Source organism: Pyrgilauda ruficollis, unplaced genomic scaffold, assembly GCF_017590135.1.
Source record: "Pyrgilauda ruficollis isolate IOZ18807 unplaced genomic scaffold, ASM1759013v1 scaffold2, whole genome shotgun sequence".
NCBI lineage: Eukaryota > Metazoa > Chordata > Aves > Passeriformes > Passeridae > Pyrgilauda > Pyrgilauda ruficollis.
Window position 1 is genome coordinate 208,921 of NW_024519206.1, and position 26,965 is coordinate 235,885.

At 40.6% G+C, this 26,965-nt stretch overlaps 1 protein-coding gene across 1 annotated transcript in view; it reads left to right on the forward strand.

Moving 5' to 3' along the window:
- Positions 1-2,094: 2,094 nt before the first annotated feature.
- Positions 2,095-26,965, forward strand: part of ADAM22 (ADAM metallopeptidase domain 22) — a 128,813-nt gene continuing 103,942 nt past the window's right edge. The window contains exons 1-3 of the mRNA XM_041466624.1: positions 2,095-2,219; positions 2,391-2,554; positions 18,349-18,425. Coding sequence (XP_041322558.1) covers positions 2,162-2,219; positions 2,391-2,554; positions 18,349-18,425 — 299 coding nt within the window. The 5' untranslated portion in view covers positions 2,095-2,161. The remainder of the gene's footprint in view (positions 2,220-2,390; positions 2,555-18,348; positions 18,426-26,965) is intronic.

A 26,965-nucleotide genomic window follows, 5' to 3' on the forward strand; every position in this document is an offset into this window, starting at 1 on the left:
TATGAAACATATGTATCATACCTCACCATATCCACTGAGGACACAGACTGGATAAAACTCTGCATTCGTAGTTAGCTTAAAGCAGCCAAGTTTTGGCTGGCACTGGGTTGGTGAACCTTCCATGTGTGACACCTACACTAAATCTGAACACTGGTGAGCAAAAGAAGAATTCTATGATGTACTGATCCAGGAAATGGGTGTATAACTGCACTGTGTATCTGCTGCTGAATGGTGTAATGTATACCCAATGTCATGAATTCTCACAGAAATACTGACAGAAGCAGCTGTGAAATAGTGTGCCAGTGGGGAAAGTTTGGTCCAGCTGAAACAACTGTAGGGATTGGCTGCAGCCTGAAATGTAAGAATTTATAACTTTTGTAAGAAGATTGAAGCACCATATTTTAATACTGATTTTTTTTTTCGTTGCTATAAATAGCACTTTTTCATTTTCTTTACCCAACTCACCCATGGTCTTTTTGACATCCCATACAAGAGTTTTATAAGCTAATTTTGCACTGTTTCAGCAGCTGCTTCAGGACTTAATGGATGCTTTGAGGTAGTATTGCATCTTGCCCGTAGTACCCGACAGCAGTATAAGCAGGACAGCACAAAACTTACTTGCCACTTTCTCCTCAAAGTTACTATATATTACTTCCACATGCAATACTCTTCTGTTATCTTGTTGGACTGTCATTTTGGCTGTTTTCATATTATAGAAACAAACTCTGAGACACTGAATTTTCTCTATCTATCCTCTAATTGGTTCCTTTAATAAGATTATATATTTAAGTAAGATAAACCCTACAGAGAAATCGAGCCAGGAGCTCCGGCATTCCCTGTCGGGCGGCTCCAGGGAGCCAGGCAGCCGCTGCCGAGCCGCTGTGCCCGGAGCACGGTCCTTCCCGCGGGGAGCGTGTATGGCAGAAGGCAGCCCGGCGGGTGGAAACGCTCCTAAGAGCAGAAATGGAGGTGCCAGGTGTCCTGGCTGTTGTCGGTGCAAGCAGTGCAATTAAAATTGATCTGCATAATGGTTCTAAGATATTTTGTTTGTTCTTTTAATCTTTGAGACTACAGTGAGCAGCAGCTTTCAGTGGCATTATCTGTGATGCCACCTCCTCCTTTATTATATGTTTACAGCTGGTACAAGCCTTGCAGTGGGTAGTTAGATTTCGTATTCTCTTGCCTGGACCGGTAGCGAGCTGCGACTGCCGCTGCCCTGCCATCCCTCCTCCTCTCTCCGCTCACCTCAGCTGCGTGCCATGGCCGCCCTTGCTATCGCCCCTTCCGAAAGCTGCGGGCAAAGAGGTGCCTCAGGCGACCACCACTCTTGTTCCATTTTCGTAAAGAAATGTAGTTAAGGAAGGTGAGGTACGCCGTGCTGAGAGGCAGCGCTGCTGCTCTTGGCTCCCCGGTAGGTGGGAGTGTAGAATTGGGTTGCAGATGCAGCCAGTCCCTCCGCTGAGGGAGAATTGTTCTCGCGTTTCAGGCAACGGACATCGTGGGGACTCCTTGACACCTCGGCCTCTTGCTTAGTCCAGGAGAGCATGCTGTAACGTGAAAGGAATGATTCTGCTTTGTAATCCTTTCCTACGCTCGTTGTTAAAAAAGCGGGGAGAGAGTAGGAATTTAAGAAGGGAATAAAAGATGTCATAGAGAAGGAAATGAAGGTTTGCTCAGAAAATGAGCACGTAAAGGAGGAGAGAGGGGCTGACGGCGGTATGGGCAGGGAGGGAGGGAAAACGCCCCGGCTGCCTCCCCGGAGAGCCCCCGCCCTCACCCGCAGCTGTCAGTGAAGGCAAGTTTTGCGGCGGGGGTTCTCTCAGCCCCGGAGCGGTGCGGTACCGGGGCGGCCCTACGGGGCGGGGGCGACTGCGGAATCCCTGCGGCGGTGCCCGGGCTCCGGGGCTTCCCCTCCGGTCTCGCCCCGCTCCCTCCCGCCCTGGCAAACGACTACATTTCCCAGCACTTCCCTCTCCCAAGCGGGCTCTGCGGGGAGCCTCGCCGGCTCTCGCCATCTCCTTCGCTGGCAGGGGGCTCGGCGCGGCGGCGGGGCGGAGCTCGGCAGCCCCGGCCCCGCGGCAGCCGCGGCCCCGCAGCCCCCCCGCCCGTGCAGGCGCGGAGCCGGCGGCGCTCGGCGGCGAGCGGGGCGGCGGGCAGCGCCATGCGGGCTGCCGCCTGCCTCCTCTGCCTGGCGCTCGGCGCCCTGACAGCGGCCCCAGGTGAGTCGCGGTGGCGGGGCAGCGCCGCCGCGCTTGGGGCGCGGGCGGCGGGGAATGGGGGGGACGCTGCGCCGAGGCTGCTGCGGAGCCCCATGGAAACGGAGCCGCCGCTCCAGCCTGCGCGCCGGGGGCGAGGGCGCAGCCGGGTGACAGTGCCTCTCCCCTGCGCAGGAGGCGCCGGGCCGGCGAAGGCGGCAGCGGGGCGGCGGGGCGAGAGCCCCTTCGCGGAGCGAGAGAGCATCAGGCCCCTGCGGCTGGTCTCCGGCGAGGGCGGCGGCGGGGCGCGGTGGCCGGCGCTGAGCACGCGGGTGCGGAGCGAGGCGGCGCGGGCACAGGTAAGCGCCGGCGGGGGGAGCGGGGCCCCGCAGCAGGGCCGGCCGTGCGGAGCCTCCCCGCACCCGCACCAAGGGTGTTCGCACCGCCGGAGGATAACGCTGGGTGCAAAGCGACGCTCGGCCCGACGCGCGGCTCGGCTTCCCGCAGGAGCGCGGGGAGTGCCAGTCCTGTGCAAGGGCGCTCGAATTAGTTAAGATGGTCCCCCGGCGTGTTAATGCCCTCCCCCGGCCGGCAGCCGGGCCCGGGCGGGCACAGCCCGCTGCCTGCGGCGGCCGGGGCACCCAAAATGAAAGTTGCGGTGCCTTTGCGGCAGCGGGGCTCGAAACGCTGCGGCTTAATTTCGGCTTGTGGCTGAAGCGTGGGCAGGGTGGGTTTGTGTTCTGTGGACTCGGATGTGTTTTTAAAAATAGAAATTGTACATCGGAAGGGAATTGCTTGAAATGTAACATGTGAGCTAAGCACAGGATTTAACGTACATATTGCCTGCTACCCAACCCGGGGTATATTTTCAAATTCCATAGAATCATAGAATCATTGAGATTGGGAGAGACCTCTAAGATCATCGAGTCCAGCCATTAATCTGGCTCTATCTGTGTTAAAAAACCATATTTTGATTATATGAAGCCAAATCCCTATAACTTTTAACAACCTCATTTTGTATTAAAATACAGTGATTTTCATCTTGACCCCTTTTGTTTGAGGTGGTATGTGGCTGTTACATCTGAAGGAAAGAAACATTAAGTCCATGTTGTTACAGATGTAGAACATAAAATCTGAGCATTTGAGATAACTGCTGACATACAAGATGAGTTGCAGGCCTCCGTTTTCTCCTTTTCTAATTGACTACTGTGTGTTTAAGAAAAAAAATAGGTGAAAACTTGTCTCATATTTCTTTTTTTATAATCCATGAAGTTTAAGAACCGACAACTTGCATTCTCTTTGTTTTGTTAAATAATAAACAAAGTCTTCATAGCATATGTATTTGCCTCTGAATGTAACTTACTCTACATAAAGATTTTTCAGATATGAAGACAATATTTACAGTAAAATAAAATACTGTTCTCAAAGTTCATAATGCTTTGTTCAAAGAAGAAAAAAAAAAACTCCTTTAGGCATTTCAGGATTCTTCGAAGACCCCCAAGAAGTCACAAGTTCAAACACTTTGTGACATGTCTGTTTTAAACTTAGTAATGGTTGCATTTAGCTTTAATGTTAGGCTTAAGGTACTGGTCTTACAGAACAAACTGCTAATTAATGGGTTTTGTTTCTCTGAATGTCTCAGCTTTTATTCACCAAATCTTATGCTCATAAAATTTTCAAGTCATCCTGATCTAGTTAAGTTGTTAGTATGAATATTAGTCTAAGCAGATAAAAAGTAGTAATACGGATGGTTTGAAAAGGGTTGAATATGTTTATTTCACAACAACCTCCACAGTAAACTAAAGTTAATGTGTAAAAGCTCTGATGTAAATGTGAAAGCTACTACAACTTTTCTTCCTGATCAAGTTTCCCCACTGCTGCTTAAAATATTCCCAACCTCTTCCATGGCATCTGATGGTTGTTACTCATGGAAGGATACAGTAGCTGACAGTGCTTTGGACAAAAAAATTTGCCAAGCAGGCCAAACCGAGCGAAGCAGTACAGACTTTCTGTGATTCTGGCACAGAGCATGGTTACATCCTAATTGCAGGATATTGCATCCCCTGCCCAGGGATCTGAGTCAGCTCGCCGGTAATGGACCAGCAGCGTGGCTGACTTTGCTTAGCTGAAGTTGTGTAGGAGCTGCGTTCAGGAAGGTGCTTATCAAAGTTGGGCTGACTTCACAGGGTGGACTTCTATGGTGCTTTTGGGTGTCTGGTGAACGTCACATGAAACATAAAGATGATAGATTCTTCTTGTACGTGAAGAGACACCCATGCCTGCCTGCCCTGAAGAGTTAACAGCCAGTGGCATATAAAGAGTAGGGGAACAGAGGTGTTCTCTACATCAATAACATTTCCATATATATTTGGTTGTTTTATGATTAAATACACTCTTACTGTCTCCATGTTCTATCCATTGCTAATAGTCTTTGAATAGCTGTATTTGAGAGTTTAAAAAGCTGGTCTTGAATAGAGATTTCAAACCAAACCTAACAGCCTTCTGGATTAGTTAAGGGAGCATGCTTCTTTGAGGAGGTAAAAGCATTCGAGAACAATCCCTGGTGAGCGAAGGACTAGCAACCATATCTAGAAAAACAAAGATACCTGAATGGGAAGGTGCATTCAGAGGACTAGCCAACAAGGCTGTAGTTGAATTAATGTAAGACAATGTAGTTGTGTTTTGAATCGGATTAAGATAAAAGGGGTGAGGGGGGAGAGAGAGATAAGCTGGAGAGAAGGAAGTTGCATTAAATCGGATTGGATTCCTTTAATTCCTGGATGAAAGCTTTAGCTACAGAAAGGGCAGAAGTTGAACAAGAAGGATGCAAGCCTGAGTTCAGAACTGCACAAAGGGAAATGAAGATGATCATGCAGAGGAATGCAGAAGAAAAGCGTGGTCTTTGCAGATCAGGAGTTTTAGAACAGGCTCATGATGGAGCTGAGCCAGGGGATAATACGAGTAAAGGGGGTGAGAGGAGATAATTGAAGGCAGAAGTGACTGGGATGTGATGGATGGTGGATTTCTAAAAAGTAGTGGTTTGTTTTCCATATTTATTGAGATTTTTCTCTAGCAACATCCCGTGTTTTGTTTCTTATGGGGTTTTTGGGCCACTGCCATCAGAATTGAGTGACTTCTCTACCTACATTCTTTACTATTAAATAGTAAAGGAAATAGTCTATATACTCATCTTCGAACCCCAGAATGTAATTGCTTAAAAAACATAATTAATGTGCTCACAATTGTAGTTGTCCAAGATTGCTGAACCTCAGAACACAGCACAAGGCAAATGTTGTAAGCTATTATATCTTCTTGTCATTAATGTTTTAATGTACAATATATAGTGGACATTGGAGAATTCACATGACTTTGGGTTTTTGTTTTTAATTCCATTGCAGAATGGAGTCATTGCTGCTATCTGTGACACTCCTGTATTTCAATTTCTCTGTTCCACAAGGGGCGCCTGTTAGGAGCTGCACAGCACTTAGTGTATAGAATAATCAAGATAAGATATAGCTAAAAATACACTAATATTATATTATCATTAATGCAATCCAGGATCTTAGCAATGGACACCTAATTTACTATTGCATAAATAAGTGTGTTAGAAGATGAGAGTCGTCTGTGTCAGGGGTGTTCAGTGAAGGCTGCTCTAATATTTTTGTTTTTAAAAGAAGGAAAGTTCCCCCCTTGGACATTTTAAGGAACCTTTTAACTTCATTCCTTAAGCCATATTTTGGTATTGTAAGAAGCACATGAGAAGCCACAAGTTTCGCAATATTTTCCTTTAGTCAATACTGTGCAGGCATGTTCTTTATTAAAATGTGTGAATGTGTAAGCATCTGTCCCCACTGCCTGTGTTACCATTATCCATTTTTAATACATTTAAGTGTTACATGGGAATTTATGAGATTTGCCATGATTTTCAGTGGGAACAAGGTTCTGACCTGCTATGGACAGAGATTCACTCATCTCTGCTGATTGTGCAGGACATCCATGATATAGCAATTATCAAGCTGTTTTTCACTTGCTCATTGCCTGTTGCCATTAAGGCACATTGGATTCCTTCAAAGAGAGTGAAAAGGATGACCTGGTTCTAGGGAGAGCCTGAAGGGGCTCCAGGACTGAGCTGCATCTGGAGACAAAAGTGCATGCTGTTTGTAGTCCAGAGTGAGTCAGTAGCTTTCAGTAAAGGACTTACTTGTCTTCCACAGCCTGCATTGTTTTTGCCCAAATGATACAATTGCACACACCTATTTGGAATTGTGGCTTGCAGATTTCTTAAATGATTTCTTCTTGTTAATAATGAGTTTCAGAGAAGCTGTGCTCTGTCATGCTGAGTTTGCATGCTCTGCTTGCTCTTGGATTTGAAATCTTCATTAGTTATTTGAGTGTTGCCTAGTCTTTGCTATTGGATTCTCTGATTTCTTGTCGTCTCGCTCTAGTCTTCAAACAGGATATCCCACTTCTTTGCAGGTGCTTCTGAAATTGCTGACTCTTGTTTTCTGTTCTGATGCTGTCAGTTTCTGTTGGTATTGTAAGTTACTGTGTTGGGTAGCTCAATGAATAGTAATTTTTTTTTCTTTAAAAAAAGAGCTCTGACTTTTGAGTGGCTTATAAAATATCTCTAGAGTTTGGAACTGATGGATGGTGACTGTTGGAAAAGAGAAGTGTCATGAGAAAGTGCTTGATTAAAAAAACTATTTTCTGCCGACTTAATCAAACGACTTCTGTCTCTTGAAGAAACTTAGGCACAATTTTTGATCATCCTAACAGAAAACCAAAGGGAAAGGGACTATATTGAGTAATAACATGCATTTGGTTTATTGCTGAATTTGGGTTTCTTCCTTGTTGCCTTTTAAGGTTTGTGAGGCATTAGGCAAAATTTGTGTCATACTTTACTGTATATTCAGTGTATGCAGTTCTGCAATAAGATACTTCACCAACATGGCAATATTTTATGAATATGTGAATGATGGTTGAAATATTAATACTTTAGATGCAGGTCTTGCCTTCCTGAAGAAGAAAAAACTGCTGAAAGCTAAACTTAGCTGTAGATTGTTCGTTGAATGATGTAAGGGCATTGAGGGTGTCCTTTGATTTCTGAGGTGCACCTTTTTATAAAGTACTCAAAGAGTGTTTTGGCATTTTATAGGCAAAGAATATTTCAAATTCCTAATTTATCCTTCTTTGCAAGCTCATATCAGGAAAAGTCTTTCCCTGCTTGATAATGGGATTTGTTGTGACAGTAAGTATAAGTAAAAAAAAAAAATCTCTGGTAGCTGCTGCTTCAGAGTTCATGCTGTTTTGTGTCATCTTCTCATGCTTGTGCCATAGCAGACTGGAAAGGAGAGCTATTCCTAAAGCTACGGCTTAGCCTCATGAAACAGGCTTATATACAGCCAAAAAGGATCATAAAGGCTCAGATGTAACAATTCGTATAGAAAGTATTTTCCCAACATTTGCTCGTTGCCATGATTAGTGTAGTGACTGCGAAGTCTGACAGAGGAGTGCTTTCCAGCTCTGGTGATGAATGTATCTGTATTCACTCCTGGTCTGTGTTGGTGCCCCTGAGTGCAGGATCACACTGAGTATTCTTTCTGCCACAGTTTCACTGTGTACCTGTTTTGGGACTCCTACAGTGGCTAATCAGGTATATCAGCTATAACATATGCATGGTGTAGAAGTGTGTTGCGTCCTGGGCAGTGTCTTGATAAACTTTGATGAGATTTATCCATATTCTGGAGGAACTACATGTGAAGTTAAGATTCACTCTGAAATGTTTGCCACAAGAGCATTATGGACTTATATGTTGAAAGGTCATGGTAGATATATTATCCTTCTGGTAGTCCAGGTCCCTTTTGTAGTTTTCCCAATAATCATACCAGTCTTTAAGTGACTCAAAACGAACAACTTTTTTAGGGCTCTGCTTGTGAAAACATTATCACAGTTATCCTGTCAAACACTGCTTAAAGGTCAATCAAACTGTACAAAATCTTTAAAAGCCTGATAAGGTTCAGGCCTGTAAATTGTGGGTCCTTCTAGCTAGCACTGGCTCAGTGCTTTTCCCTCTCCAGTTAGCTCTGCTGAGACTTGTGGTCCTTCCACTTATTGCTGCCTTCTGCCGGGTTTCTCCCCTGGAGAGGATGGCAGACGAGGATCCTTGTCTTCCACTCCCATGGGTTTGAGCCAAGGCTGCCTCTCCCAAGCAGACTGTTCTTCTGCTTCATGGGAAGTAGCTCACATGTCAGATGATTTAGTTGCCAGCCCAGGCCCATGTGTATTCTCTCAGTCTGTGCATGTAGAGGATGAAATCCAATACGGTCAGAGGATCAAGACTGGACACAGGATTTTGGTGTCTTCCTATGCAATCTATCTTTCTCTTCATCTACTGATACGTTTCAGTGTTTTCATCACTAGATAATATTTTTTCAGGATTGTTTTTTTCTAGAAATAGTGTAATTGTTTCTTGCATGTTAACCAAAACCGCTGTATTCAGTGTCTCCAAAAATTACCGTGGCTCCCATCCTGTCTTCCTTTTCTTTGCTTTTGACTTATGTAATTAATTTTATACAATGCCAAATTTGCTAAAATTGTCTGTGGAAAACTTTCAGACAAGAAAGCCTTCAATGCCCCTCTAGTTCCCTTCTTTCCTTTGCCTTGCCAGTGTTCTCCTAGATAGTGTATGGATACGCTGTTCTGTGGAGATGTCTTTTGGAGCACATACAGGATTGCAGAGGTCTGTCGCATAAAATTTAGCTCTTCATAGCTGCAGATGCTCCCTGATAGTGCTCTTCTGGAGCCACTGCAATAGTTGCATTAATCTGCAGAGGAGAAATCATTGCTGCAGGGGTGAACTGTGCAGCAGCAGCTGTGCTGAGCTACAGCCAAGCGTGGATGTGGAACAACACCACTCTCCTCAGATGGAAGCATGTTCAGTGCAGATGAGAGCTTTGGACACTGAAGATTACATCTGTGCAAGCTTTTAGTACTTTAGTGGGAGGACTGTGTGGAGGAAGGCTTATGTTTTTTTCCCCGAAACTTTATTGTTAAGCTGAACAGAAAGGTGGCTGAAGTGCACGTACGCATGGTCAGGCTGTGTTCTGCAAGGCTGTGGCATGCACTGCCATGATGGGGCTTGGCTGGTTGGGTAAATCCAAGTGAAAAGTCAGTGTCACCTGAAATTGAAGAATTATGAAGAAATCACAGAAAGTGGCAAACGACATAGAGCTGTTTTAACTGTTGAGTCACTAGGAGTCCAGCTTGAAAATTGGAGTAAGTTAAAGCAAGTTAAAAACATGACATTGTTGCTATGCATTTGCCCCCAGATAACGAAATTTGGTGATTCATCTGGTAATTTGACCAGCTCAGGTTTGTCTACTTAGGCTAAATTCACTCTTAAGTCTCTCTTTCTTCCTTGTTTTTAAGTTAAATGGGTGTTACCAAAGAACTGTAGCAAGGGACATGCTTTAGAAAAAGCATACTCCAAAATGTGGCATTAATACAAAGTTTAAAAAAATTTTTGTGGGTAAGTGCCTTCTAATGAAAGTGTGATGTGGAGGAATGTGGAGGCTAGAGCCCTGACTTAGCTCAGAAATTGCCCAGAAGAGTAGCAGTATGTAGGAATACACTCTGTTCCAGAAATGTGTCCTTAGAGTATTTCAACTCCTGCAATTCTGTGGGAATGAAAAAAATCCATCCATCAGTTGTTTCAGAAAATATATACAGTGAAAATGTTGATTCATTTTGGTCTCCTAGGCTGTATCAAGGGGAAAAAGAGTTTTGAAATTTGCTTTTCTTGCACTTTTCAACTTGAAGCAGGACTTTGATACTTGAATGTAGAGCGTGAGTAATATTTAAAGCGTATTATCTGTGGAATTGATTGAGCAATGTATTGGCATGCCTAAGAGTCTGCAAGTTTTGTCAAGCTTTTGTTAGCCTCTAATACTGACAGGATGTTGGTAAACTTTCTGTTGGTGCCCAGAGTCCATTCCTGGGAGAAGTTAACCATGGCTTTAGGTGTCAGAGTGCTTGTTACTTCCAGTGGGCAGAGCTAATCTTTTGGTGGTAAGCTTTCATTTGTATGGTAAGCTTTCATTTGTATGTAAACTGAATGTAAAACCAGTTGAAAATGTTTGGAATATGTCACTGTGTTGCTGAAAATAGGTTTGGTCACTGTTACACTGATATATGGGTATAAAGGAGCAAAGTTAGTCTGGACTCCTTTTACTACATCTGGGTGCTTTATTTGTAATGTAAAGGCAGCTTCAGGTAGATTGTAGCTTACTTTGGATTTCTCTGTAGTGGAACTCTGTTCCTTCATTTCTGAAGACTACAAGAGATGCTGAAAAGGGGGCCTTTAAATGTTATTGATTCCTTTCAGAGCTTGGAAAACATGTAGCTAAAAATGACCTCAAGGCACCATCTGCTTCAGCAAAGGAAATGCCTTCTCTCCTCCTGACTGTTGGATCCGTTGAGTTTTCCTTCTTGCCTAAATGGTGTTCTTGGACAATAGTCCTTTCTCCAGAGAGATGACACAGAGATGCAGATGGGTTCATGCTCAAGGGCTGCCCACAGCACGTGCTTGCTGCCCTTGTTTTGTCCTGTCCCCTGCAGATGAGTGATGTGCTGGTTGTTTGCCTCTTGCGCTGCAGCTGTGCACGAGCAGCGTCTCGTTCTGCCCACTTGAAACTGCCAGGGTGTTTTACTGAGGCTGGATTGTCCTTGTTGGAGTCCTTTCCCTCTGGTCTCATGTTTCTTCACAAAGTAGTTTCCCCCTCTGATTGCAGCCAGGTCCTGGGCTGCTGAGTGATACAGATGGAACACGTTGCACTGCTGCTGCTGTAGTATTTTTTCTGACTCCTAGGCATGCCTGTACGTTGATTTTTCTGTTAGATCTGGCTTTCTGAAAACTACAGTCACTGTGGGGAGCAATGGAAACTGGTGTTTCTAGGTCACAGGGTGAGTCTTTGTTTGCTCTGCTCCCTGTCTTAGTTTAAGGAGTGTGGTTGTCAAAGTTTTGCATGAATAATGGCAGCAAAAGATTCTGAACTTTTCAAATTTTCTTTCATGACTTTTCTTTGTTTTCTGTATATAACCTTGTACTTGATTAATCACACTTATAACAACCTATTTGATCATATTTCCCCTGGCCATTAGTATTTGATGAAGAACCTTTTTGAGTTTTATAAACATGAGATTGAGCAGTAACCAGTTTTCTGGTTTTGCCCCAGTAGTGATACATTCAAGACCTCTGGCACTCTAGTTGAATGTAATCTTTTATACATGAATTCTTGCTGCTTCCCTGTCAGAAAAAGGGGAAAAAAAATTGACTTTCCGAAAGTTCTTGCAGTTCTTCCTTTCACAGTGATTTGAAGACTTGCAGTAATTAGTCTCATAGGAAATCAAAACTTATAAACAAAATTTCAGACTCAAATTAACATCATCCTCTACACTTAAAAGCACAACGAGTGTGAGATCTGGTGACACAGGGCTTTACTGGTGTTGGAAACAAGTGTTAGATTGCCTCTTGGGAAGCAGCATCTTGCCCATTCAGTTGCCCAAATTTGTCTTATTAAATGTGTGAGATCAAATGGTAGCTCGTGCTAAATTTACTGGCAGTGACAGCCCAATAGTTTTCCTCTCTTCATTGTTCCACTTAGCATTTAACCTAGGGTGAATTTTTGAGAAAGATGAAGTGGAGGTGAGGAAGGAGGGCAGGAAGAGAAGCTTTCAGAAGGATCCATGCCGCTACCCAGGCACTGACTCTGCAGCAGTGACACCTGTGTAACCTCTTGCATCAGTTTGTGCTTGGGGCTTTTTTCCCTTGTGCTCTTCCCCCATATATACTGAGTAAATTCAAACAGTGTCTGTGTTCAAACACACAAATAAACAAAATAGGGGGGTTTGTTGTGATTTTTTTTTTTTTTCCTACTGGGAAGACTAATTACTGGCATTTTAGAGGTACAAGCGGTTCTTGCTTCTGAGTTTGAGTTCATTGATACGATGATGTTTATATGGAGAAAAGCTATTTTAGGTCATGTTTACTACCACAAGGAACTGGGCCTTGGCACTATGCTCTAGCTGATGGTGTTTAGCTCTCGCTGTGCTCCACCCTCACTTGGCATGGAGAGCAGATGTGTGATCCAGGACTTAAAAATGAACATGCATCTATTAAAATATATTCTTATTTCTAGCTTTTCTTCAGAATAAATAACTGATTTACTAAATGTGCCCCAAAGAGGTAGTTGTGAAAACGTTTTTATCAAACCATGATCCTATTCTGCAGTTTCTTCATTAAATAAACTCCGCCCCGCCAAATGCCCCAAAGATATTTAGATTTATGCATTGGATAAAAAGAGAGAGCTTGGATGAAGAATGTCAAATATTGATGATTAATGCAGTAAATAAGTGCCTATAAATATTATGATAATGCTAGGGAAAATAAAAAAAAGAGATTTTGCCGTTGTTTAATATGCTATGATATGTGGATCCAGTTCAGTGATCCTGAACTTTTGAGTAAAGTTAGATATTTTCAAATGGCAATAGAGAAGACCTGAGGAAATAATGTTGCAGTTATATTTTATTGTGTATTTTTGAAAGAAGATTCTTTGACTTGGAATACATATTTTTAATATTAGACCTAGGCTTATTTCTGAATTTTGTCTCTTAGCAAAGTTTTAATTATTTTTTTCTCCCCAGTACAAATGAAAAAAATATTTTTTTGAAGAGATTTCTTATTTTACATAAAGCAACAATATACTGCATAGCTCTGGATTTATTGCAACAAAACTGAGGCTGAAAATTTTCTTTTTAGAGTGTGTACATTTTATGTGTCCTGTTATAGAGTGCTAATTGGCGCTGTATTTCTCTACTCTAGCATAAATTTATTTGTAATAATTATTTTCAAAACAGCAAATGTAGGTAAATCTACATAAAATTTTTAGTGTATTTTTCATTTAATTTCATGAATATATTTATTTTGATTTCCCATTGGCTTATCTGTGTCCTTACTGAACTTAAGATAACTTACGTTGTTTCATACACACTTAAGGGACTGTCAACAAGCTGAGGTTTCTATTCTATGAAACGGGGGAGGGAAAATTAAACTAATATCTAAGGAATCTATTACTTTGTAAATGTGACTGACTCATGAAGTATCTGCTATAAAATCTCATTGTTCCTACAAGCACTGAAGCACACTTTTAAAGTTTTTTCTTCCTGTGACATCCTGTATTATTGTATCTCCTGATTTTCTTGATGCTTTTCTTTTGACAAAATTGATCAGAATCTTTTAATTCGAAATGCTATATATAGTAGTAAATAGAAATTTTTTACATAAAAGGGCAAACATATAAATAGGATTTTCTCCTCAATTTTTTACAAGACTTTGTTCATTTTTGACAGAAATTTTTGTAATCTCTTCCAGCAAAACTTATTTAAAAACATCTAAGTGCTTTATTAAGGATACTTCTCTAGGAAGAAATATGTTATGAGGAATTGCGCATTAATCACAACAAGTTTTTAATTATTTTTCCTTATTTTTTGAGGAAAAATATTAGTCATCATGTTACTGTGCTGCTTTCAATACTCAGCTAATTATACACAATGTGAGGAAAATGTCTAAATTTTTCCCTTTAAAATTCTTGTTAGTTTGATTATTCCGGAAAGTGCATAGTTTGTAAATGTTTCACTGGTGGTTAAGATATTTGCGCTATTTGAAATGAAAATCTTTGAGAGACATTTAAGGTTAGCTCCAGAGCAGTGCACTGATGCTGATCTGCAGTGATGTGTGCTGGTTTAGTTCATGTGCGTTTGTTCCCTTTGCAGATGCTCATTCTTTGGGGCCAGTTTCTGGAGAAAGCTGATCCCCAGCAGGAGTACCAAAGGGACATCATTATTCTGTTGTTTGTTTGTAGTAATAAATAGTCATATTTGGTACTGATTGTCCATCTCCTCTATTACTGCAGTGATCCCTGAGGCATGGAGCAGGTGATTTAAAATAATTGGAATCACATTGCTCTTGGTTTGGCAGGAAGGTTTGCGTACCACTTTTGTTTTTGTAGAATTCAAGCTTTTAATCTTTGCTTTAGATAAAATATCTTTGTGCTTAGTGATTTGAAATAATCTTTTCCACTCCATTTACTCTTGATTCCTTTCAGACATTCACTGGCATGCTTAAACTTCAGTCTTTAACAGAAGTTAGCTCTGCATAGTTGCATTAGGTGCATGGGGTGTTCAGTGTTTTCTGTAGTGGGCCTTGCAGGTCAGTGCAATTTATGCACCACTAAGTACTAAGTACTGCACCTGAAGCAGCTAATTTCAGAGCTGTTATTGGTATTTTTCTTCTTCAGTTGCACGACATAAAAATTTCAGAACCTCTTGACTGTGTTGGAGGCATTGCATTGCGCTCTGCCATTAAGTTCTTCAATTCTCCTTTCCTGGCTCTTGTTCATGTCCTGCACTGAGTGCATCTTCTGGTCTCCAGGAACTCCCTTTTCATGACTCAGTTGTCAGCCACTGATGTGTCAAGCTGATGGTTGTTGCAAAAGCCTCACATTTTCTGAGAGAGTTCCTGGGTTTCAGAACTGAATGACGTAGTTTGTTGTCTTGCTTCAGTGGTTTAGAGAAAGCTTTGTGGGTGTTTTTCTTGTTACTTCTGCTTGACTGAGGTGGTGTAGATGGAAAAGTACTTATTTCCTCTCTTTGGGTTCTTTCATTGATGTATGTCCATGAACGTAAGCTCCTTTGCAGCTGGCCATTTTACCTATTCACTGAGTGGGCAGGTAGGTGTGCTTAAAGATAATGTAGACCCAAGACTTTTTGGTCTTTTTTGGACTTTTTAAAAATCCATTTCTTTATTTTGTGGTTCTTAACCAGATATTTAGAAAAACTGGTAACCTAAAAAATGAATTGTCTGGAATTCTATTATGGTGCAGTTTTTTGTTACGGTGGATGAGAGGAAGACAGATTCTTCCTCTTCGTTCTCTCTTGGGTGTCCCCTTCGACTTCTTACTATTGCATCTACCTTGTGGTTTGTTTAGATCAGTTTATTTGACTGACAAAAACCAGACAAATCTCCAAGTGGTGATTAGTGTTCTGCTGCTGATCTGACTTGCTGGCTAGCCACATGAGCTGACAAGGGAGAGTTGGTGGGAGCACATTGCCAGGATAGGGCAGAACTGTTCGTTTTTGGCAGCAGCCCACAGTGTACAGTGTGACAGTGCTTTACAAACATGCATCAGGAAGGGATGCAATTTCTGGAAAGAGATGAGTTTGTCAGGCTATCCAGAATGTCTTTGTATCTTGGTAGGCTTGAAATACCCTTGAGATACACTTGATTGCACTTGAGCTTAAACTTAATGGTAAGTTTCTGCATTGGCATCATGTATCTTGGGGAGTGGTTACATCTGTGTAATGTTTTTCATATTTATTCATACGTATTTTCTCCCTTAAATCCACATTAACAGTTTCTGTCAGGGAATAGCTGTGGTCCAGGGTCACCTTAGAAATACATTAGCTTGTAGTTGTTTATCTTGGAGATGTGTTCAAGAGGAAATCTCCCAGACCAAATCGATATGGTGCAATGTACCTAGCAGTTAAAAGCCAAACCAAACTGAAACAATAGAGTAATTTTTTGCTCATATGGGCTCTGAAGTGGTTATATTTTAATGACAAATGTTACATTTAATATATGTGCATTTAGAAATCCAAGCTAGACTTTTTATATTCTTTCTTACTCACCAATTCTCTTCTGGTACCAGCATACGGTCAAATAGAAGTCTTGGTTATACTCTGTGCAGAGATCTAAATGATGGCATATGTAGCTATGTTGTTAACAAGCAGGAATACTAAAATGCTGTAGAATGTTCTTTGCAGTTAATAATGTAATGATGAGAATCAAAGGACTGGGCTGTTCTTACTCCTTTGATGAGAAAGCAGTTGCTGCAGTGCAGGTGGATGAATGGAGGTTAGCTAAGGTCAGCAAATGGGCTGCAGTGGAACAAGGGAATGACAGAACTGCCATTGGTCCCTTGTACCTTACTTGATTCTTGGCCTGTCACATCCTGTTTGTGAACAGCAGCCTGAAAATTCACATCTAGCAAGAGAAGATGAAATTTTAAAATCATTCAAAGCAGACTCTGCTGCCTGAAAGGTGGAAAAGAAACAACAATGGTAATGTGATAATTTGCTGATGGTTGTTTTTGCTGTATTTATGGTTGCACTAGCTGCTGCAGGCCAGAAGCAGCTAAATTATGGTCCTGCATGTGGGTGCCATATGTGCAGTGGGTGTCCTTACATTCTGTGGGTGTCATTGCAGATGCCAGCTGGATGTGTATTTTTTTTTGTTTGTTTATTTGCTTTTTAATTTCTTTATGCTTTTTTTTTGTTAGAAGGTAAGCTTTTAATATTGATGGTAATTAACCACCTATTATTTACCCAGATAAGGTAAACTATATGTAATGTGTGTGTATATATATATATTCATTTGGTGAAAAATTATACATTTGTTCAAAAAAGATGATAAAGTATCCAGAAATTACAAGAACCACTTAGCAAAGACTTGGTGGCCTGTGTTGTAAAGCAGGTTAGATGTAGTAGGGATAGACAACAGGATATCTCCTTCTAAGGAGCTTTCCAGTTTTACTGCATCCTTCTGAAGTATAATGTAAATATGTAGAATTTCTTGTCGTGTGATTTTGCATGCATCTCCACAGCAGTGACACAGCCAGGCACTTTTCTAGAGGGCCCTCAGCCTGAGCATCCTCTAGTAAGAGAAACTGTCCTGACTTCTGGGTTTTTTAAAGGATTCATCTGTTTGTGTATGTGTATTTGTGGTTGTTGTCTTTTTTGTTTATTAATACTCATGCTTATATATGTAGACATAACAAGAAAATTTTGCTGTAGGGCAACTAAAAGATGTAATAAACAAAAATGTCGTGATTCCCTCAACTTTCCTTTGCATTGCTGCTGTTCTTTTCCAAGGAAGCTGGTATTCTCAGCTCTTCTGGATTTATTGCCTATTTAAAGCTTGCCAGTAGTTTTAGAAAGAGTTAATTTGATGATTCACATTATCCCATTCTGTCCTGTGTTTCCCAGAGTTTTCAAGAAATAATTTGTTACAGTTGTACTATCCTGTATTATATTTATTTGGAGAAGTGTAGTTTAGAGTTGTAAGTGGCTCTTCAGTGTTTCCTCTTAGGTCCTCTGTCTACATGCTTCAAATCTTAATGCGCACATTTCAATGGAAACAAAATAGGAACAAAGTTGATACTGTTCCAAAATGTCTCCAAGTAGCTTTTCTAATTAATTGGTTAAATAACATGGCTGTTCCCTTTCTCGGGTGTTTTCAGGTCTAGAAACAAGTGTTGCATTTCTATTGGATAGCTGAATATTTTCTTCCACTACTACCAGAAAAAACCTCTTGTTTCTGGCAGTTGGGAGTTATGAAGTGTTCCCATGTTTGCCTGCTATAGGACTCAATTAAAGGAACTAGTTTGGGGAGAATATATGGTAAAGAAAAGAAGAAAAGCAAGCAAGCAAGCAAGCTGTTTCTCTACCACCCATTTTTCTTTGGTTTTAGTAACTGCTTAAGGGTTTGAAGTTTTGGGAAACTTTTAGAGGGTTGTGAGTCAGATCTTTAGAGAAAATGCAGCTAATTATATTTTAGCCCATTGCTATCCCCTCGCTGTATGAGAGTCTGCGTGAATGAACAGTTTCTTTCAGGCAGTGTCGGTGAGATTTGTGAGAGTACAGTTGTCTGACCAAGCCAGAAATTTCTCAGCTGTTCTCGCTGGTCTGTGTCCAGAGTCACTGTAAGGAACATGTGAGCCAGGGGAGGTCTCACTTCCCTTTGCTGGGTTTTGCCCAGGATGGGAATTTGAAGAGGCGTTTCCTATGGCATGGATGGGTTAAGATGGGGGGCTGCTCTGAGTCACAGATTGTGTTGTTGGGAATTCTTGAATAAGTCTCATTGATTCAGAAAACTGATCTTTTATTCATTATCATAGACTGCTTTGTCTGTTTCAATGCAATTTTATTTGGTTAATGACATATTTTTACTTACTGTATATATTTTGTTTCTGCATTCTCAAACCAGTACAAAAGGTTTTGCCATGACTAAATAATAATTCCAGTCTTTTCCATATTGCAGTCTACCCACATTGCTCGAGCCAGCTTCCAGGTTGATGCTTTTGGATCATCTTTCATCTTAGATGTGACACTAAACCAGTAAGTAATGACTGTATCTTACACTACATTTGTCCAAGACCTGGTGCCTGTGAAATGGAATTTTCCAGTAGAGTTTTTAGAGGATATATTATAGCAAAAATACAATGTTCGATATTGAATTAATTTGTAATAGTATATTTTAGGTTCTTCTGTTACTTTCTTGAGTAGCTTTGTAGGTTTGATATTCCTATTGTTACTACTTGGTACCTATTCCAGTAAAACTATCCTTTTAGTAGCATAATTTCACTTTGCAGAATCTCAGAATGGTTCAGGTTGAAAGGGACCACAGTGGGTCATCTGGTCCAACCATTCTACCCATGCAGGGTTATCCTAGAGCACATGGCACAGGATTGTGTCCAGATGGTTTCTGAATATCTCCAGTGAGGGAGACTCCACAACCTCTCTGGACAATCTGTTCCAGTGCTTGGTCACCTGTACACTAAAGAAGTTCTTCCTCATATTCAGGTGGAACTTCCTGTGCATCAGTTTCTGCATGTTGCCTCTTGTCCTATTGCTTGGCAGCCCCAAAAAGAGCCTGGTCCATCCTCTGGGCACCCTGCCTTCAGATTCTTGGAGACACTGGTGAGGTCCCCTCTCAGTTGTCTCTTCTCAAGGCTGAACTGGCCCAACTCTCTCAGCTTTTCCTCCTAAGAGAAATGCCCCTGTCCTTTAATCATCTTTGTTGCCTTCTGCTGGACTTGCTTCAGGAGCTCCGTGTCTCTCTTGTTCTCAGGAGCCCAGAACTGAACGCAGCCCTCCAGGTATGGCCTTGCTTCTGCCAGTTTACTGAAAAGGCAAATTACAAAGTTCACACGGAGCATCCTAGGATATTAAAAGGTGGATTTCCCAACAACTGGTAGCTCTGAGCATTTTAATAACCAAGCAAAAAGTACCAAAGATACATCAATTGCACAACAGCTAATCCTCAAAAAACAATGAGTATGTGGGAATTAAGTTTCTCCAGATGTGTTTACAGCCTTTTGGAACAGAGAAGTATTGTCAGGGCAGTAGCAATGTGAACTTGAGTCCATGAGGAAGGATTGAATAATAGTAAACTTACAGTGAAATCTGGTGTGTGGCTTTCACTAATGAGTTTTTGAAGTAGTCTTTTAGCACAGCTGTTTTAAGATAGGAGTTGCTTTGGTTTTCTGTCCTGAAGTGAAAAGAGAATAAATAATAGAGTAAATAGAAGTGTTTTGTTAAGTAATTCAGCTCCTAATAATTGAACATAATGTTTTGTGGTTTGGTGTAAGAGTTTGCATGCAATTGCTGCAAGTTTTTCTGCTGTAAAGATGAACCATTCAGGTTGCAATGACACCCACTCAAGTTTGAGGTTCATTTTTTTCACTTGTAAATAAACTTGAAACAGTGGCAATTTCTTTACATGCACTGACATTAGTTAAAAAGCACATGTGAATCCCTGCTGGTTATAGACAGTGGAGACACTGTGCTGCTGGAAGGAGAAGGCAAGGGGCTGCTTTAGAAGTATGATTTTACAACAACTGTATTTTAAAACAGTTATAGAGGAAGAATTTCCTGCTGAAAAACACCAAATCCTTGACACGGAAATGTTTCTTGGAAGTAGAAATTTTGTATACTTATTTATACCTTACTGAGAGTAGGCTGCACAAACCTATTTTAATTTGGCGGGTTAATGGTGTGGTCACAGTTAGTTTCTAAAACATCAGTATTGTCCTTACAGTATGAATTTCAGGTCATCTTAAAAAAAGTAAACACACTTACTAATGGTCTATGAAAAGAGAAGTTAAGGCTTTGATTTTGTGAGCTGCAGCTTTGGATGTTTAAGGAAACTTGTAGGTAGAATTTTTGTTTATGCACATAGACACACAAACATATGTTTAGCATTTTATCTGTTTTGAACTGAGTGCCATTTTTATGTGATTCCTTTATTGTCTTGGATGATATTGCACAAGTATGTGTATGGTAAGACTGTCAAAATGCTTTCTTATTATTCTTAAGAGTGCCAAAATCCAACTTAATATTAACTTTTCTTGAAGAGCTTCACTTTTTATAACATAAGAGACATTCTGTCAAAAGTTGTGCAAAATGAAAAGAAGAAGGCTGCAAAGAAATCAGGATGTTTGGCTGCTATCATGGTATCTAAATCAACTTTTAAACTACCTCTGCAATATAATTTGCAGATATAAAAATAAATTAACAGAGAGCCAAGCATCAAATAAACAGAGGGCCAGGTATACCAGAGCAACATTTAAAATGTATTTTTAATTATCATTCCTGTGAAAAAATGTTTCATTCAGAACATTGTAAATATTTTTTTTTTGCAGTTCTTACTCTCCATGTTATATTCTGTGAGTATATTTAGACCATAGTAGCTCTAGAGTTGAAAAGTAGTTAAATTCTTGTAAGCAGCAAGGTTCAAGATTTTAGTTATCCTCTGAAAAAATATCAGTTTGGTGTTCAAAACTGCACCTCTTCTAATATCTAAAGCAGGCCCCTGTGGTAAAATTAGCTCTTATGTGTATTATACATTTGAGAAATGTTAAAGGAGGTATGGGGACACAGGGGGAGAAATAATTTAAAATACATAGGTTGTCAGAAAGGAGGGCCACTCCTTGCCTATGTCAGTCTCCTTTCTTGCAGTCTTCACGTTGTTTACAGCTTAGTGTACCTAAATGTACCTGAACATCCTCTGTAATTACTATGTCAGTGGTGGTCAGTCACAGTGAAAGTGTTCATTCTCCCATATGGTTCCCCAATTTATGGAGGAAAAAAAGTTCAAAATGAGAGTAGCAAATGGGGAATAAAAAAAAATCTGAAATTAAAATATGCTCCTGACTCCAGATGTTTTTTCACAAATATTTTTTCTTATTTTGCTGCTTTCCATGCGGGTGTTATTTTCTCTATTCTTTTCAAATCCATATTTTTATCTGTCAGATTCTCTGTTCCCTCTGCTGCATTTGCCTGTGCTGTTTTATACATATTCCTGTTGTGTACCCTATTTTATTTTAGATTCTATTGTCTTTGTGTATTTTCCATCTCTGTTCTTATTCAGTTCTCTAGAGTCACACATTTCTTTGTCATCTTTTCCCATCAGGAATAGTTGTCCGCTTAGCCACCACCATAGGTACTGCACAAATTTCTTGTATTTCTTTAACTGTTTCCTTGTCAGCTTTCTGTACAATCACAGTTGAGGCTGGCAGAAATGTTCAGGTGTCCTACTTTTCTCTCTTCCCCCATTGCCTGATTTTACCTCTTCACTTTCCTTGCTGCTGTTGATTCGGGGTGTTAGTTGAAGCAACTTTCCTTTCTTCTGCCACCTGCCAGAGCAGTGGCCTGCAACCAAAGGCTCACTGGTTTCTGCAGTGAAGCAAGCAGTGAAGATGCAGGAGCTGGGCAAGAAAATAAAGAAGTGGACCTTACATCAACATTTCACACATCAGGAAAACCGAGGCCCAGGTCAGGAACATTCTGCAAGTCCTGGATGCAAGTGAGAGGAAGGAAATGAAAAAACTTCCAACTGGCATTAAAGTGTGGCAGTTTAACACTGAAATCTGTGTTCTTGCTTATTTTGGATCTCAACCAGCTGTGAATGCACATTTGTTCACATTAAATGCAGATGTAAAATATCCTGAAATATAACCTGCAATGATAATAGAAAGTAATAATAAGCTGTTAAAATTACAGTGTAGTTTCCCTTTTTTTTCTTTCCTTAGTAATGGTGGTATTTTCTCCGTATACATCACCATTCTTTCTCCCTCCTTTTTTCCCCGAGTTGCCATAGTGTTTCTACAATGAGCTTTTTTCTAAGATACAGTGTTTCTTTTTAACTTTCCTTGCCTGTTCAACTGGCTGTAGCATTTACAAAGGAGCTTTCAGATCAAATCAGCTGTATTTTTAAGAGGTTCAATCCCTTAGGCAGAGGTTAGGGATGCATTAGTGGCTTCGGTGTGTTTATGAGCCCGTTGCCTCGGTATCCGTATGTGTTCTGGGCTGCATCTAATGGACCTGTTTTCTCTGGCTGTCCTGATTAGTGCTGCCTCCAGCACTGGCAGAGCCATGGCTGGCCAGCAGCACAGGCAGGTGCTGCTCCAGCCTTCCCACCCTCCACAGGTGTCCAGCTCCAGCCACTGACCCAGACCTATATAGGAGTCCCACAGCAATGAAGTGTGCTTCCTCATTTCCATGTTTTAATTCCTTCCCCTTAAAGTTTTTAATGTTGTGGTGGCATCTGTGGCTCAGCAAATGGCTGTTTCTTTTTTCATGCAGAATATTTCTTCTTAAATGTAATCGCATAACCATTTACACTCTGCTCTTGTGTTGTAACTATGTGATTAAACAGCAGAGCTCATCAGGACATGGGACACGCTTCCAAAAGCCTTTGAATCCCTTTTGCTCACTTGCATCTGTCTTAGAGCACCTGAGCCAGGGCGTGTTTGTTCATGGGTGAAGCAGCTGAGACCTGATGTCGTGATGGCCCAAAGAAAGCTGTGGTTGTGAGCTGGGTTTGGAAGGAGCGTGCTGCTAGATGGGTAGTTGGAAAAATTGTAGTTTTTGTGCTGGTCTGGAGGCTGGATGGGCTCTGACATGGGGGGATCATCCCAGGTTCACTTGGTGGAAACCACAATGGGCAAGAAAGATGCTGCAGCATCACCCTTTGTGTAAAGGCTGTGGTGTCTCCATCATGGAGACAAGCAGAGAGTGTTTATTGAGTGTGAGTTTGAAATGTGGTCACTTCTGAGGTGCAGGGTGGACACTGAGGAGTTCCTTGGCCTTCAGAAAGCTCCCTGAAGCATCTGACCACCTGTGTGTGACTTGGCTTCTCATGTTATAGCAAGAAGAGCCCTCCCTGATCATGTCCTTTTCTTTGTGAGAGTGAACATGTTGGTAGCCTGGGATCTTCAGGTTTGTGGTGATGGGGAAGTGCTCTGAAGGGTCACAAGCATAAATAAGGATTTGAAGCTTATATTCAGTGCTTCAGGACTGTGCTGTCCTTCCTGGTGGCAGTTAGTCACTAGAATGGAGCAAAACCATCAGCTGCCTTCTCTTCCTGCAACACAAATTTAATTTCTTTAGGAATTAGGTCCATGTTTTAGTGGAAGCTAATCTATACAGAAAGTGAGATATGATCAGAAACTCTGAAATATGAGATATGATCAGAAACTCTGCCACTTCAGGAAGCACACACGTTATCTGTTCCAACTGAGCACCTGCCTATGTACTGAAGGAGGACCAGCACGCTGTATAAATTGATGGTCATCACGATCAACTACTTTCAGAAGGCTGAAAGGTTACATATGAGGCAATTTTTAAAAACTCTCAGAAAATATTGATAGATTTTTTGTATATGTCAATCTTAATTTTAATTATTTGTGATCAGTGATACTGCAATGCTCCTGACACCCCAGAAATTGAATTGTTTTGCTTTACCACTGAATGTATTTTGCAGCTACTTCTGAGAAGGATACAGACATTCCTCATGCCTTGTGGAGAATGTTTATTAGGAATGTCTTTTAACTAGGGTTTTGCAAACCTTACAGGATCAGATTGTAAACTTCATCAAAAAATTCTGAAAAGAGAAGCAAAAGAAAAGGCATCTTGACAGACAAATGTCAGCTTTTTCATGAGACAAACTGCTGAAACTTTGCCTGTAATTTCTCTTGGCAAATGGTCTCCAACACTAATATCAATGTGTCATGTAAGCTGTAAATGAAAAACATATTCCTAAATTTGCTCTAAATTGTAAACATTTGGCTCTATGGAATTCGAATGGATTAATTTCCCCAAGTTGTTTAAAAAATGCAGTTGCACTGTTTGTAACTTCTGTGGTTTTTGGTGAGTTGTTCTCCTGTGCTGCCCCTGTGAGTCTCATGCTTCTCCTGGACACCTGCAGGAGGAGGGAGAGAACCCATCTGCCTTTGCTCCTCCAAAAGTGCTCGGTGCTTTCTGGTCCCTGTCACTGTTGTGGTGATACCTGGTAACTGTTTGGGTAATTGTGTGGTCAGATCAAACCTGATGGTGAGATCCAAGCTCAGGAGCTCTTCCTCTGAGCCCTTTTGGGCCTCCCTATGGTCCAACTCAATGCCTTATATGTTACTTTAGTAAATGTCTTGGCTGCACAGTCCTGGTTTTTCTCACTAATGGCTACAATTTACTGGGGTCAAAGGAATTCAAGCTATGTTCACTTTTCTTGTTCATGCTGTGTTCAGGCTATGGAGCCCACTTGGATATGATCACATTTTAGTAATCGATTCTTACTTAAAATAATGTCCTTTTTACCATATGAGAGGGTTCTGAAACTTTAATTGTATTATTTATTATGAATTTATGTGTAGCATGATATAGACTGGGTTTAGGTCTTCTGAATGAGGTACTGAATTGTGTTCTGTACTATCTTTAAATTATTTATTAGGTAATGTTTATCATGTGCTCTGTGATCAGGACCCCAGCTGACCCAACAGGACTGTTTTTCTCAGCCCTCTTTTGGAGCCATCCCCCATCCCACTCTGTGATGGAAAAGCTACTATGGTCATAAGTGCAAAGTTATGGGGACTTGAGAAACACTTTCTTGCTGATATTGTTGCTTAATTTGAAAAGTTGATTCTGTTATCTGGGAGGCAATTCTGTTTGTTCCTAACACATATTTTGTACAAACCGTTTCGAATTACTTACTTTTCTTTATGCTTAATGAAAAATGTTGATTCTGCAGAGATTTCTGACAACTGATTCTGTTTGGGCTGAAAGACAAAGAAGGGTAAAGCAAAAATTGAGGGTTTTACTAGTGTATCACTAAACATCCTGAGACTGGGGAAGTTGCCTGGGATTATGCATTTAGACCTGGTTGTAGCATCATCACTCAGGGTTCCTGCCTTTTGAGTTTGTTTGCTCATTTGTTTGTTTGTTTGTTTTTAAAGTTTTGTGTTTAAGAAGTGTGGGACTTAGGAATTTGTTAAAATATAAGTTGTTTTGATTGCTAATTATCCTAATAGATAAACATTTGAACCATAGTTTCAGTCTGAAAAAGCTCTGTAAGCATGCGGTTCTCCTCCCACCTCAGTATGTGTAGCATATCAGTTCTTTTTGTTATATTCAAAGTTTGACCTCCTGGATCTCTGACAAAATGGCACCTTTTAAGACCTTCAATAATTTCTTTGCCTTTTGGATGACCTCTTCAGTGTATCAGTATCCTTTGCTGAATTGTACATTCACTACTGCCTTTTGTCTGTGTCACATATAAAGGTAGCAGAGCTTTCACAGTTCTTATTGAAATCCTTCTTTCCATTGTTCCTAAAATTTGCCTGGGACTTAAATTTTAAATTTTTTTAAACTTCTTTTTTCTCACCGTAGAGTTGACTATTTAGTAAATATGAACAATGTTCTTTAGTCTTATTGTGTAATCGCTATTACTTTTGGATTTGTAATCCCAAGCAAAAAAAAATCCCTGGATAATTTGGACAAGAATAATTTTCAATAAACCTATGTCAATTATCTGTAAGTTTATTACCTTCCTTCAGTTTGTTTTGTACACAGTTCTATTATGCTTAAAACATCTCTTGAAAGGGTAAATTGCTTTTGATAACTCAATTACTTTTTAATATTATAATTTAGTTTTAGGTAATGGGTAACAATTTCTTACCCCTTATTTCTGTATTATTGTCAATAGATTTGTTGATTTAGTACAAGCCACTGGTAAACACCATTGAAATCAGCACAGGTTTGCTGCTGACTTCAGCTGGATATGAAAAGTTAAAGTGATGTCTGTGAAATTTCAGTAAGTGCTTTATTAGCATCCTGGTTAAAGTGAGAACAAAAGGCAATTTGTCTAATTTACCTGTTATTTCCAAGTGTGTCACTGCCTCATAAGATACTTGCCATACCCATTAAAAAATTTTACGAAAGGCCATTCCTTTGTTTTCCCCTCAACGGATGTGATAAAGAGTATTTTACTGTGTTTAGGCAATTGCATTTACTGGAATCAATGTTTGTTGGTTTAGAGTGATTAAATCATATGGAATTATCAGCATTAAGTAAATTGCCTTTCCACAGTCTGAATTTTTCTGACACAAAAATAATTATAGAGAATGTATTAGTGTATATTGGTGAGTGTGTGTTTGTGTAGGGCAAAAAGAGATTAATTATCCTGAAGAGCTATTATCATTCTATTAGCATAATGTTTTTCTTTCTTGATGATATACCTTAGATTACCAGGTCATTTTGGAGAAATGTATTTCACACACACATATACAGAGATACCTCATACATACAGATCAGTCATACATCAGTGCTATATTTAGTGTGTTTTAAGTAAAATGGCTCAAACTAGGGAAAGAATCAAATAATGTTTTAGCACCTATGAATTTATCTTCTAAGTGTCAGGTATCTCCAAGGGACTGTAACTTTAACAGTCAAATAACCTTTAGCCATTGTGAGAGATTTTACAAGAAAAATTGTATTTTTGATTTAGCCTGTGAAAGGGGCTATGATAGTCAAAATGTAATTTCTGGATTTACTGTTCCTCTGAAATGGAATCATGTCTTTGTATGCTAGTATCAGTTTAAGCA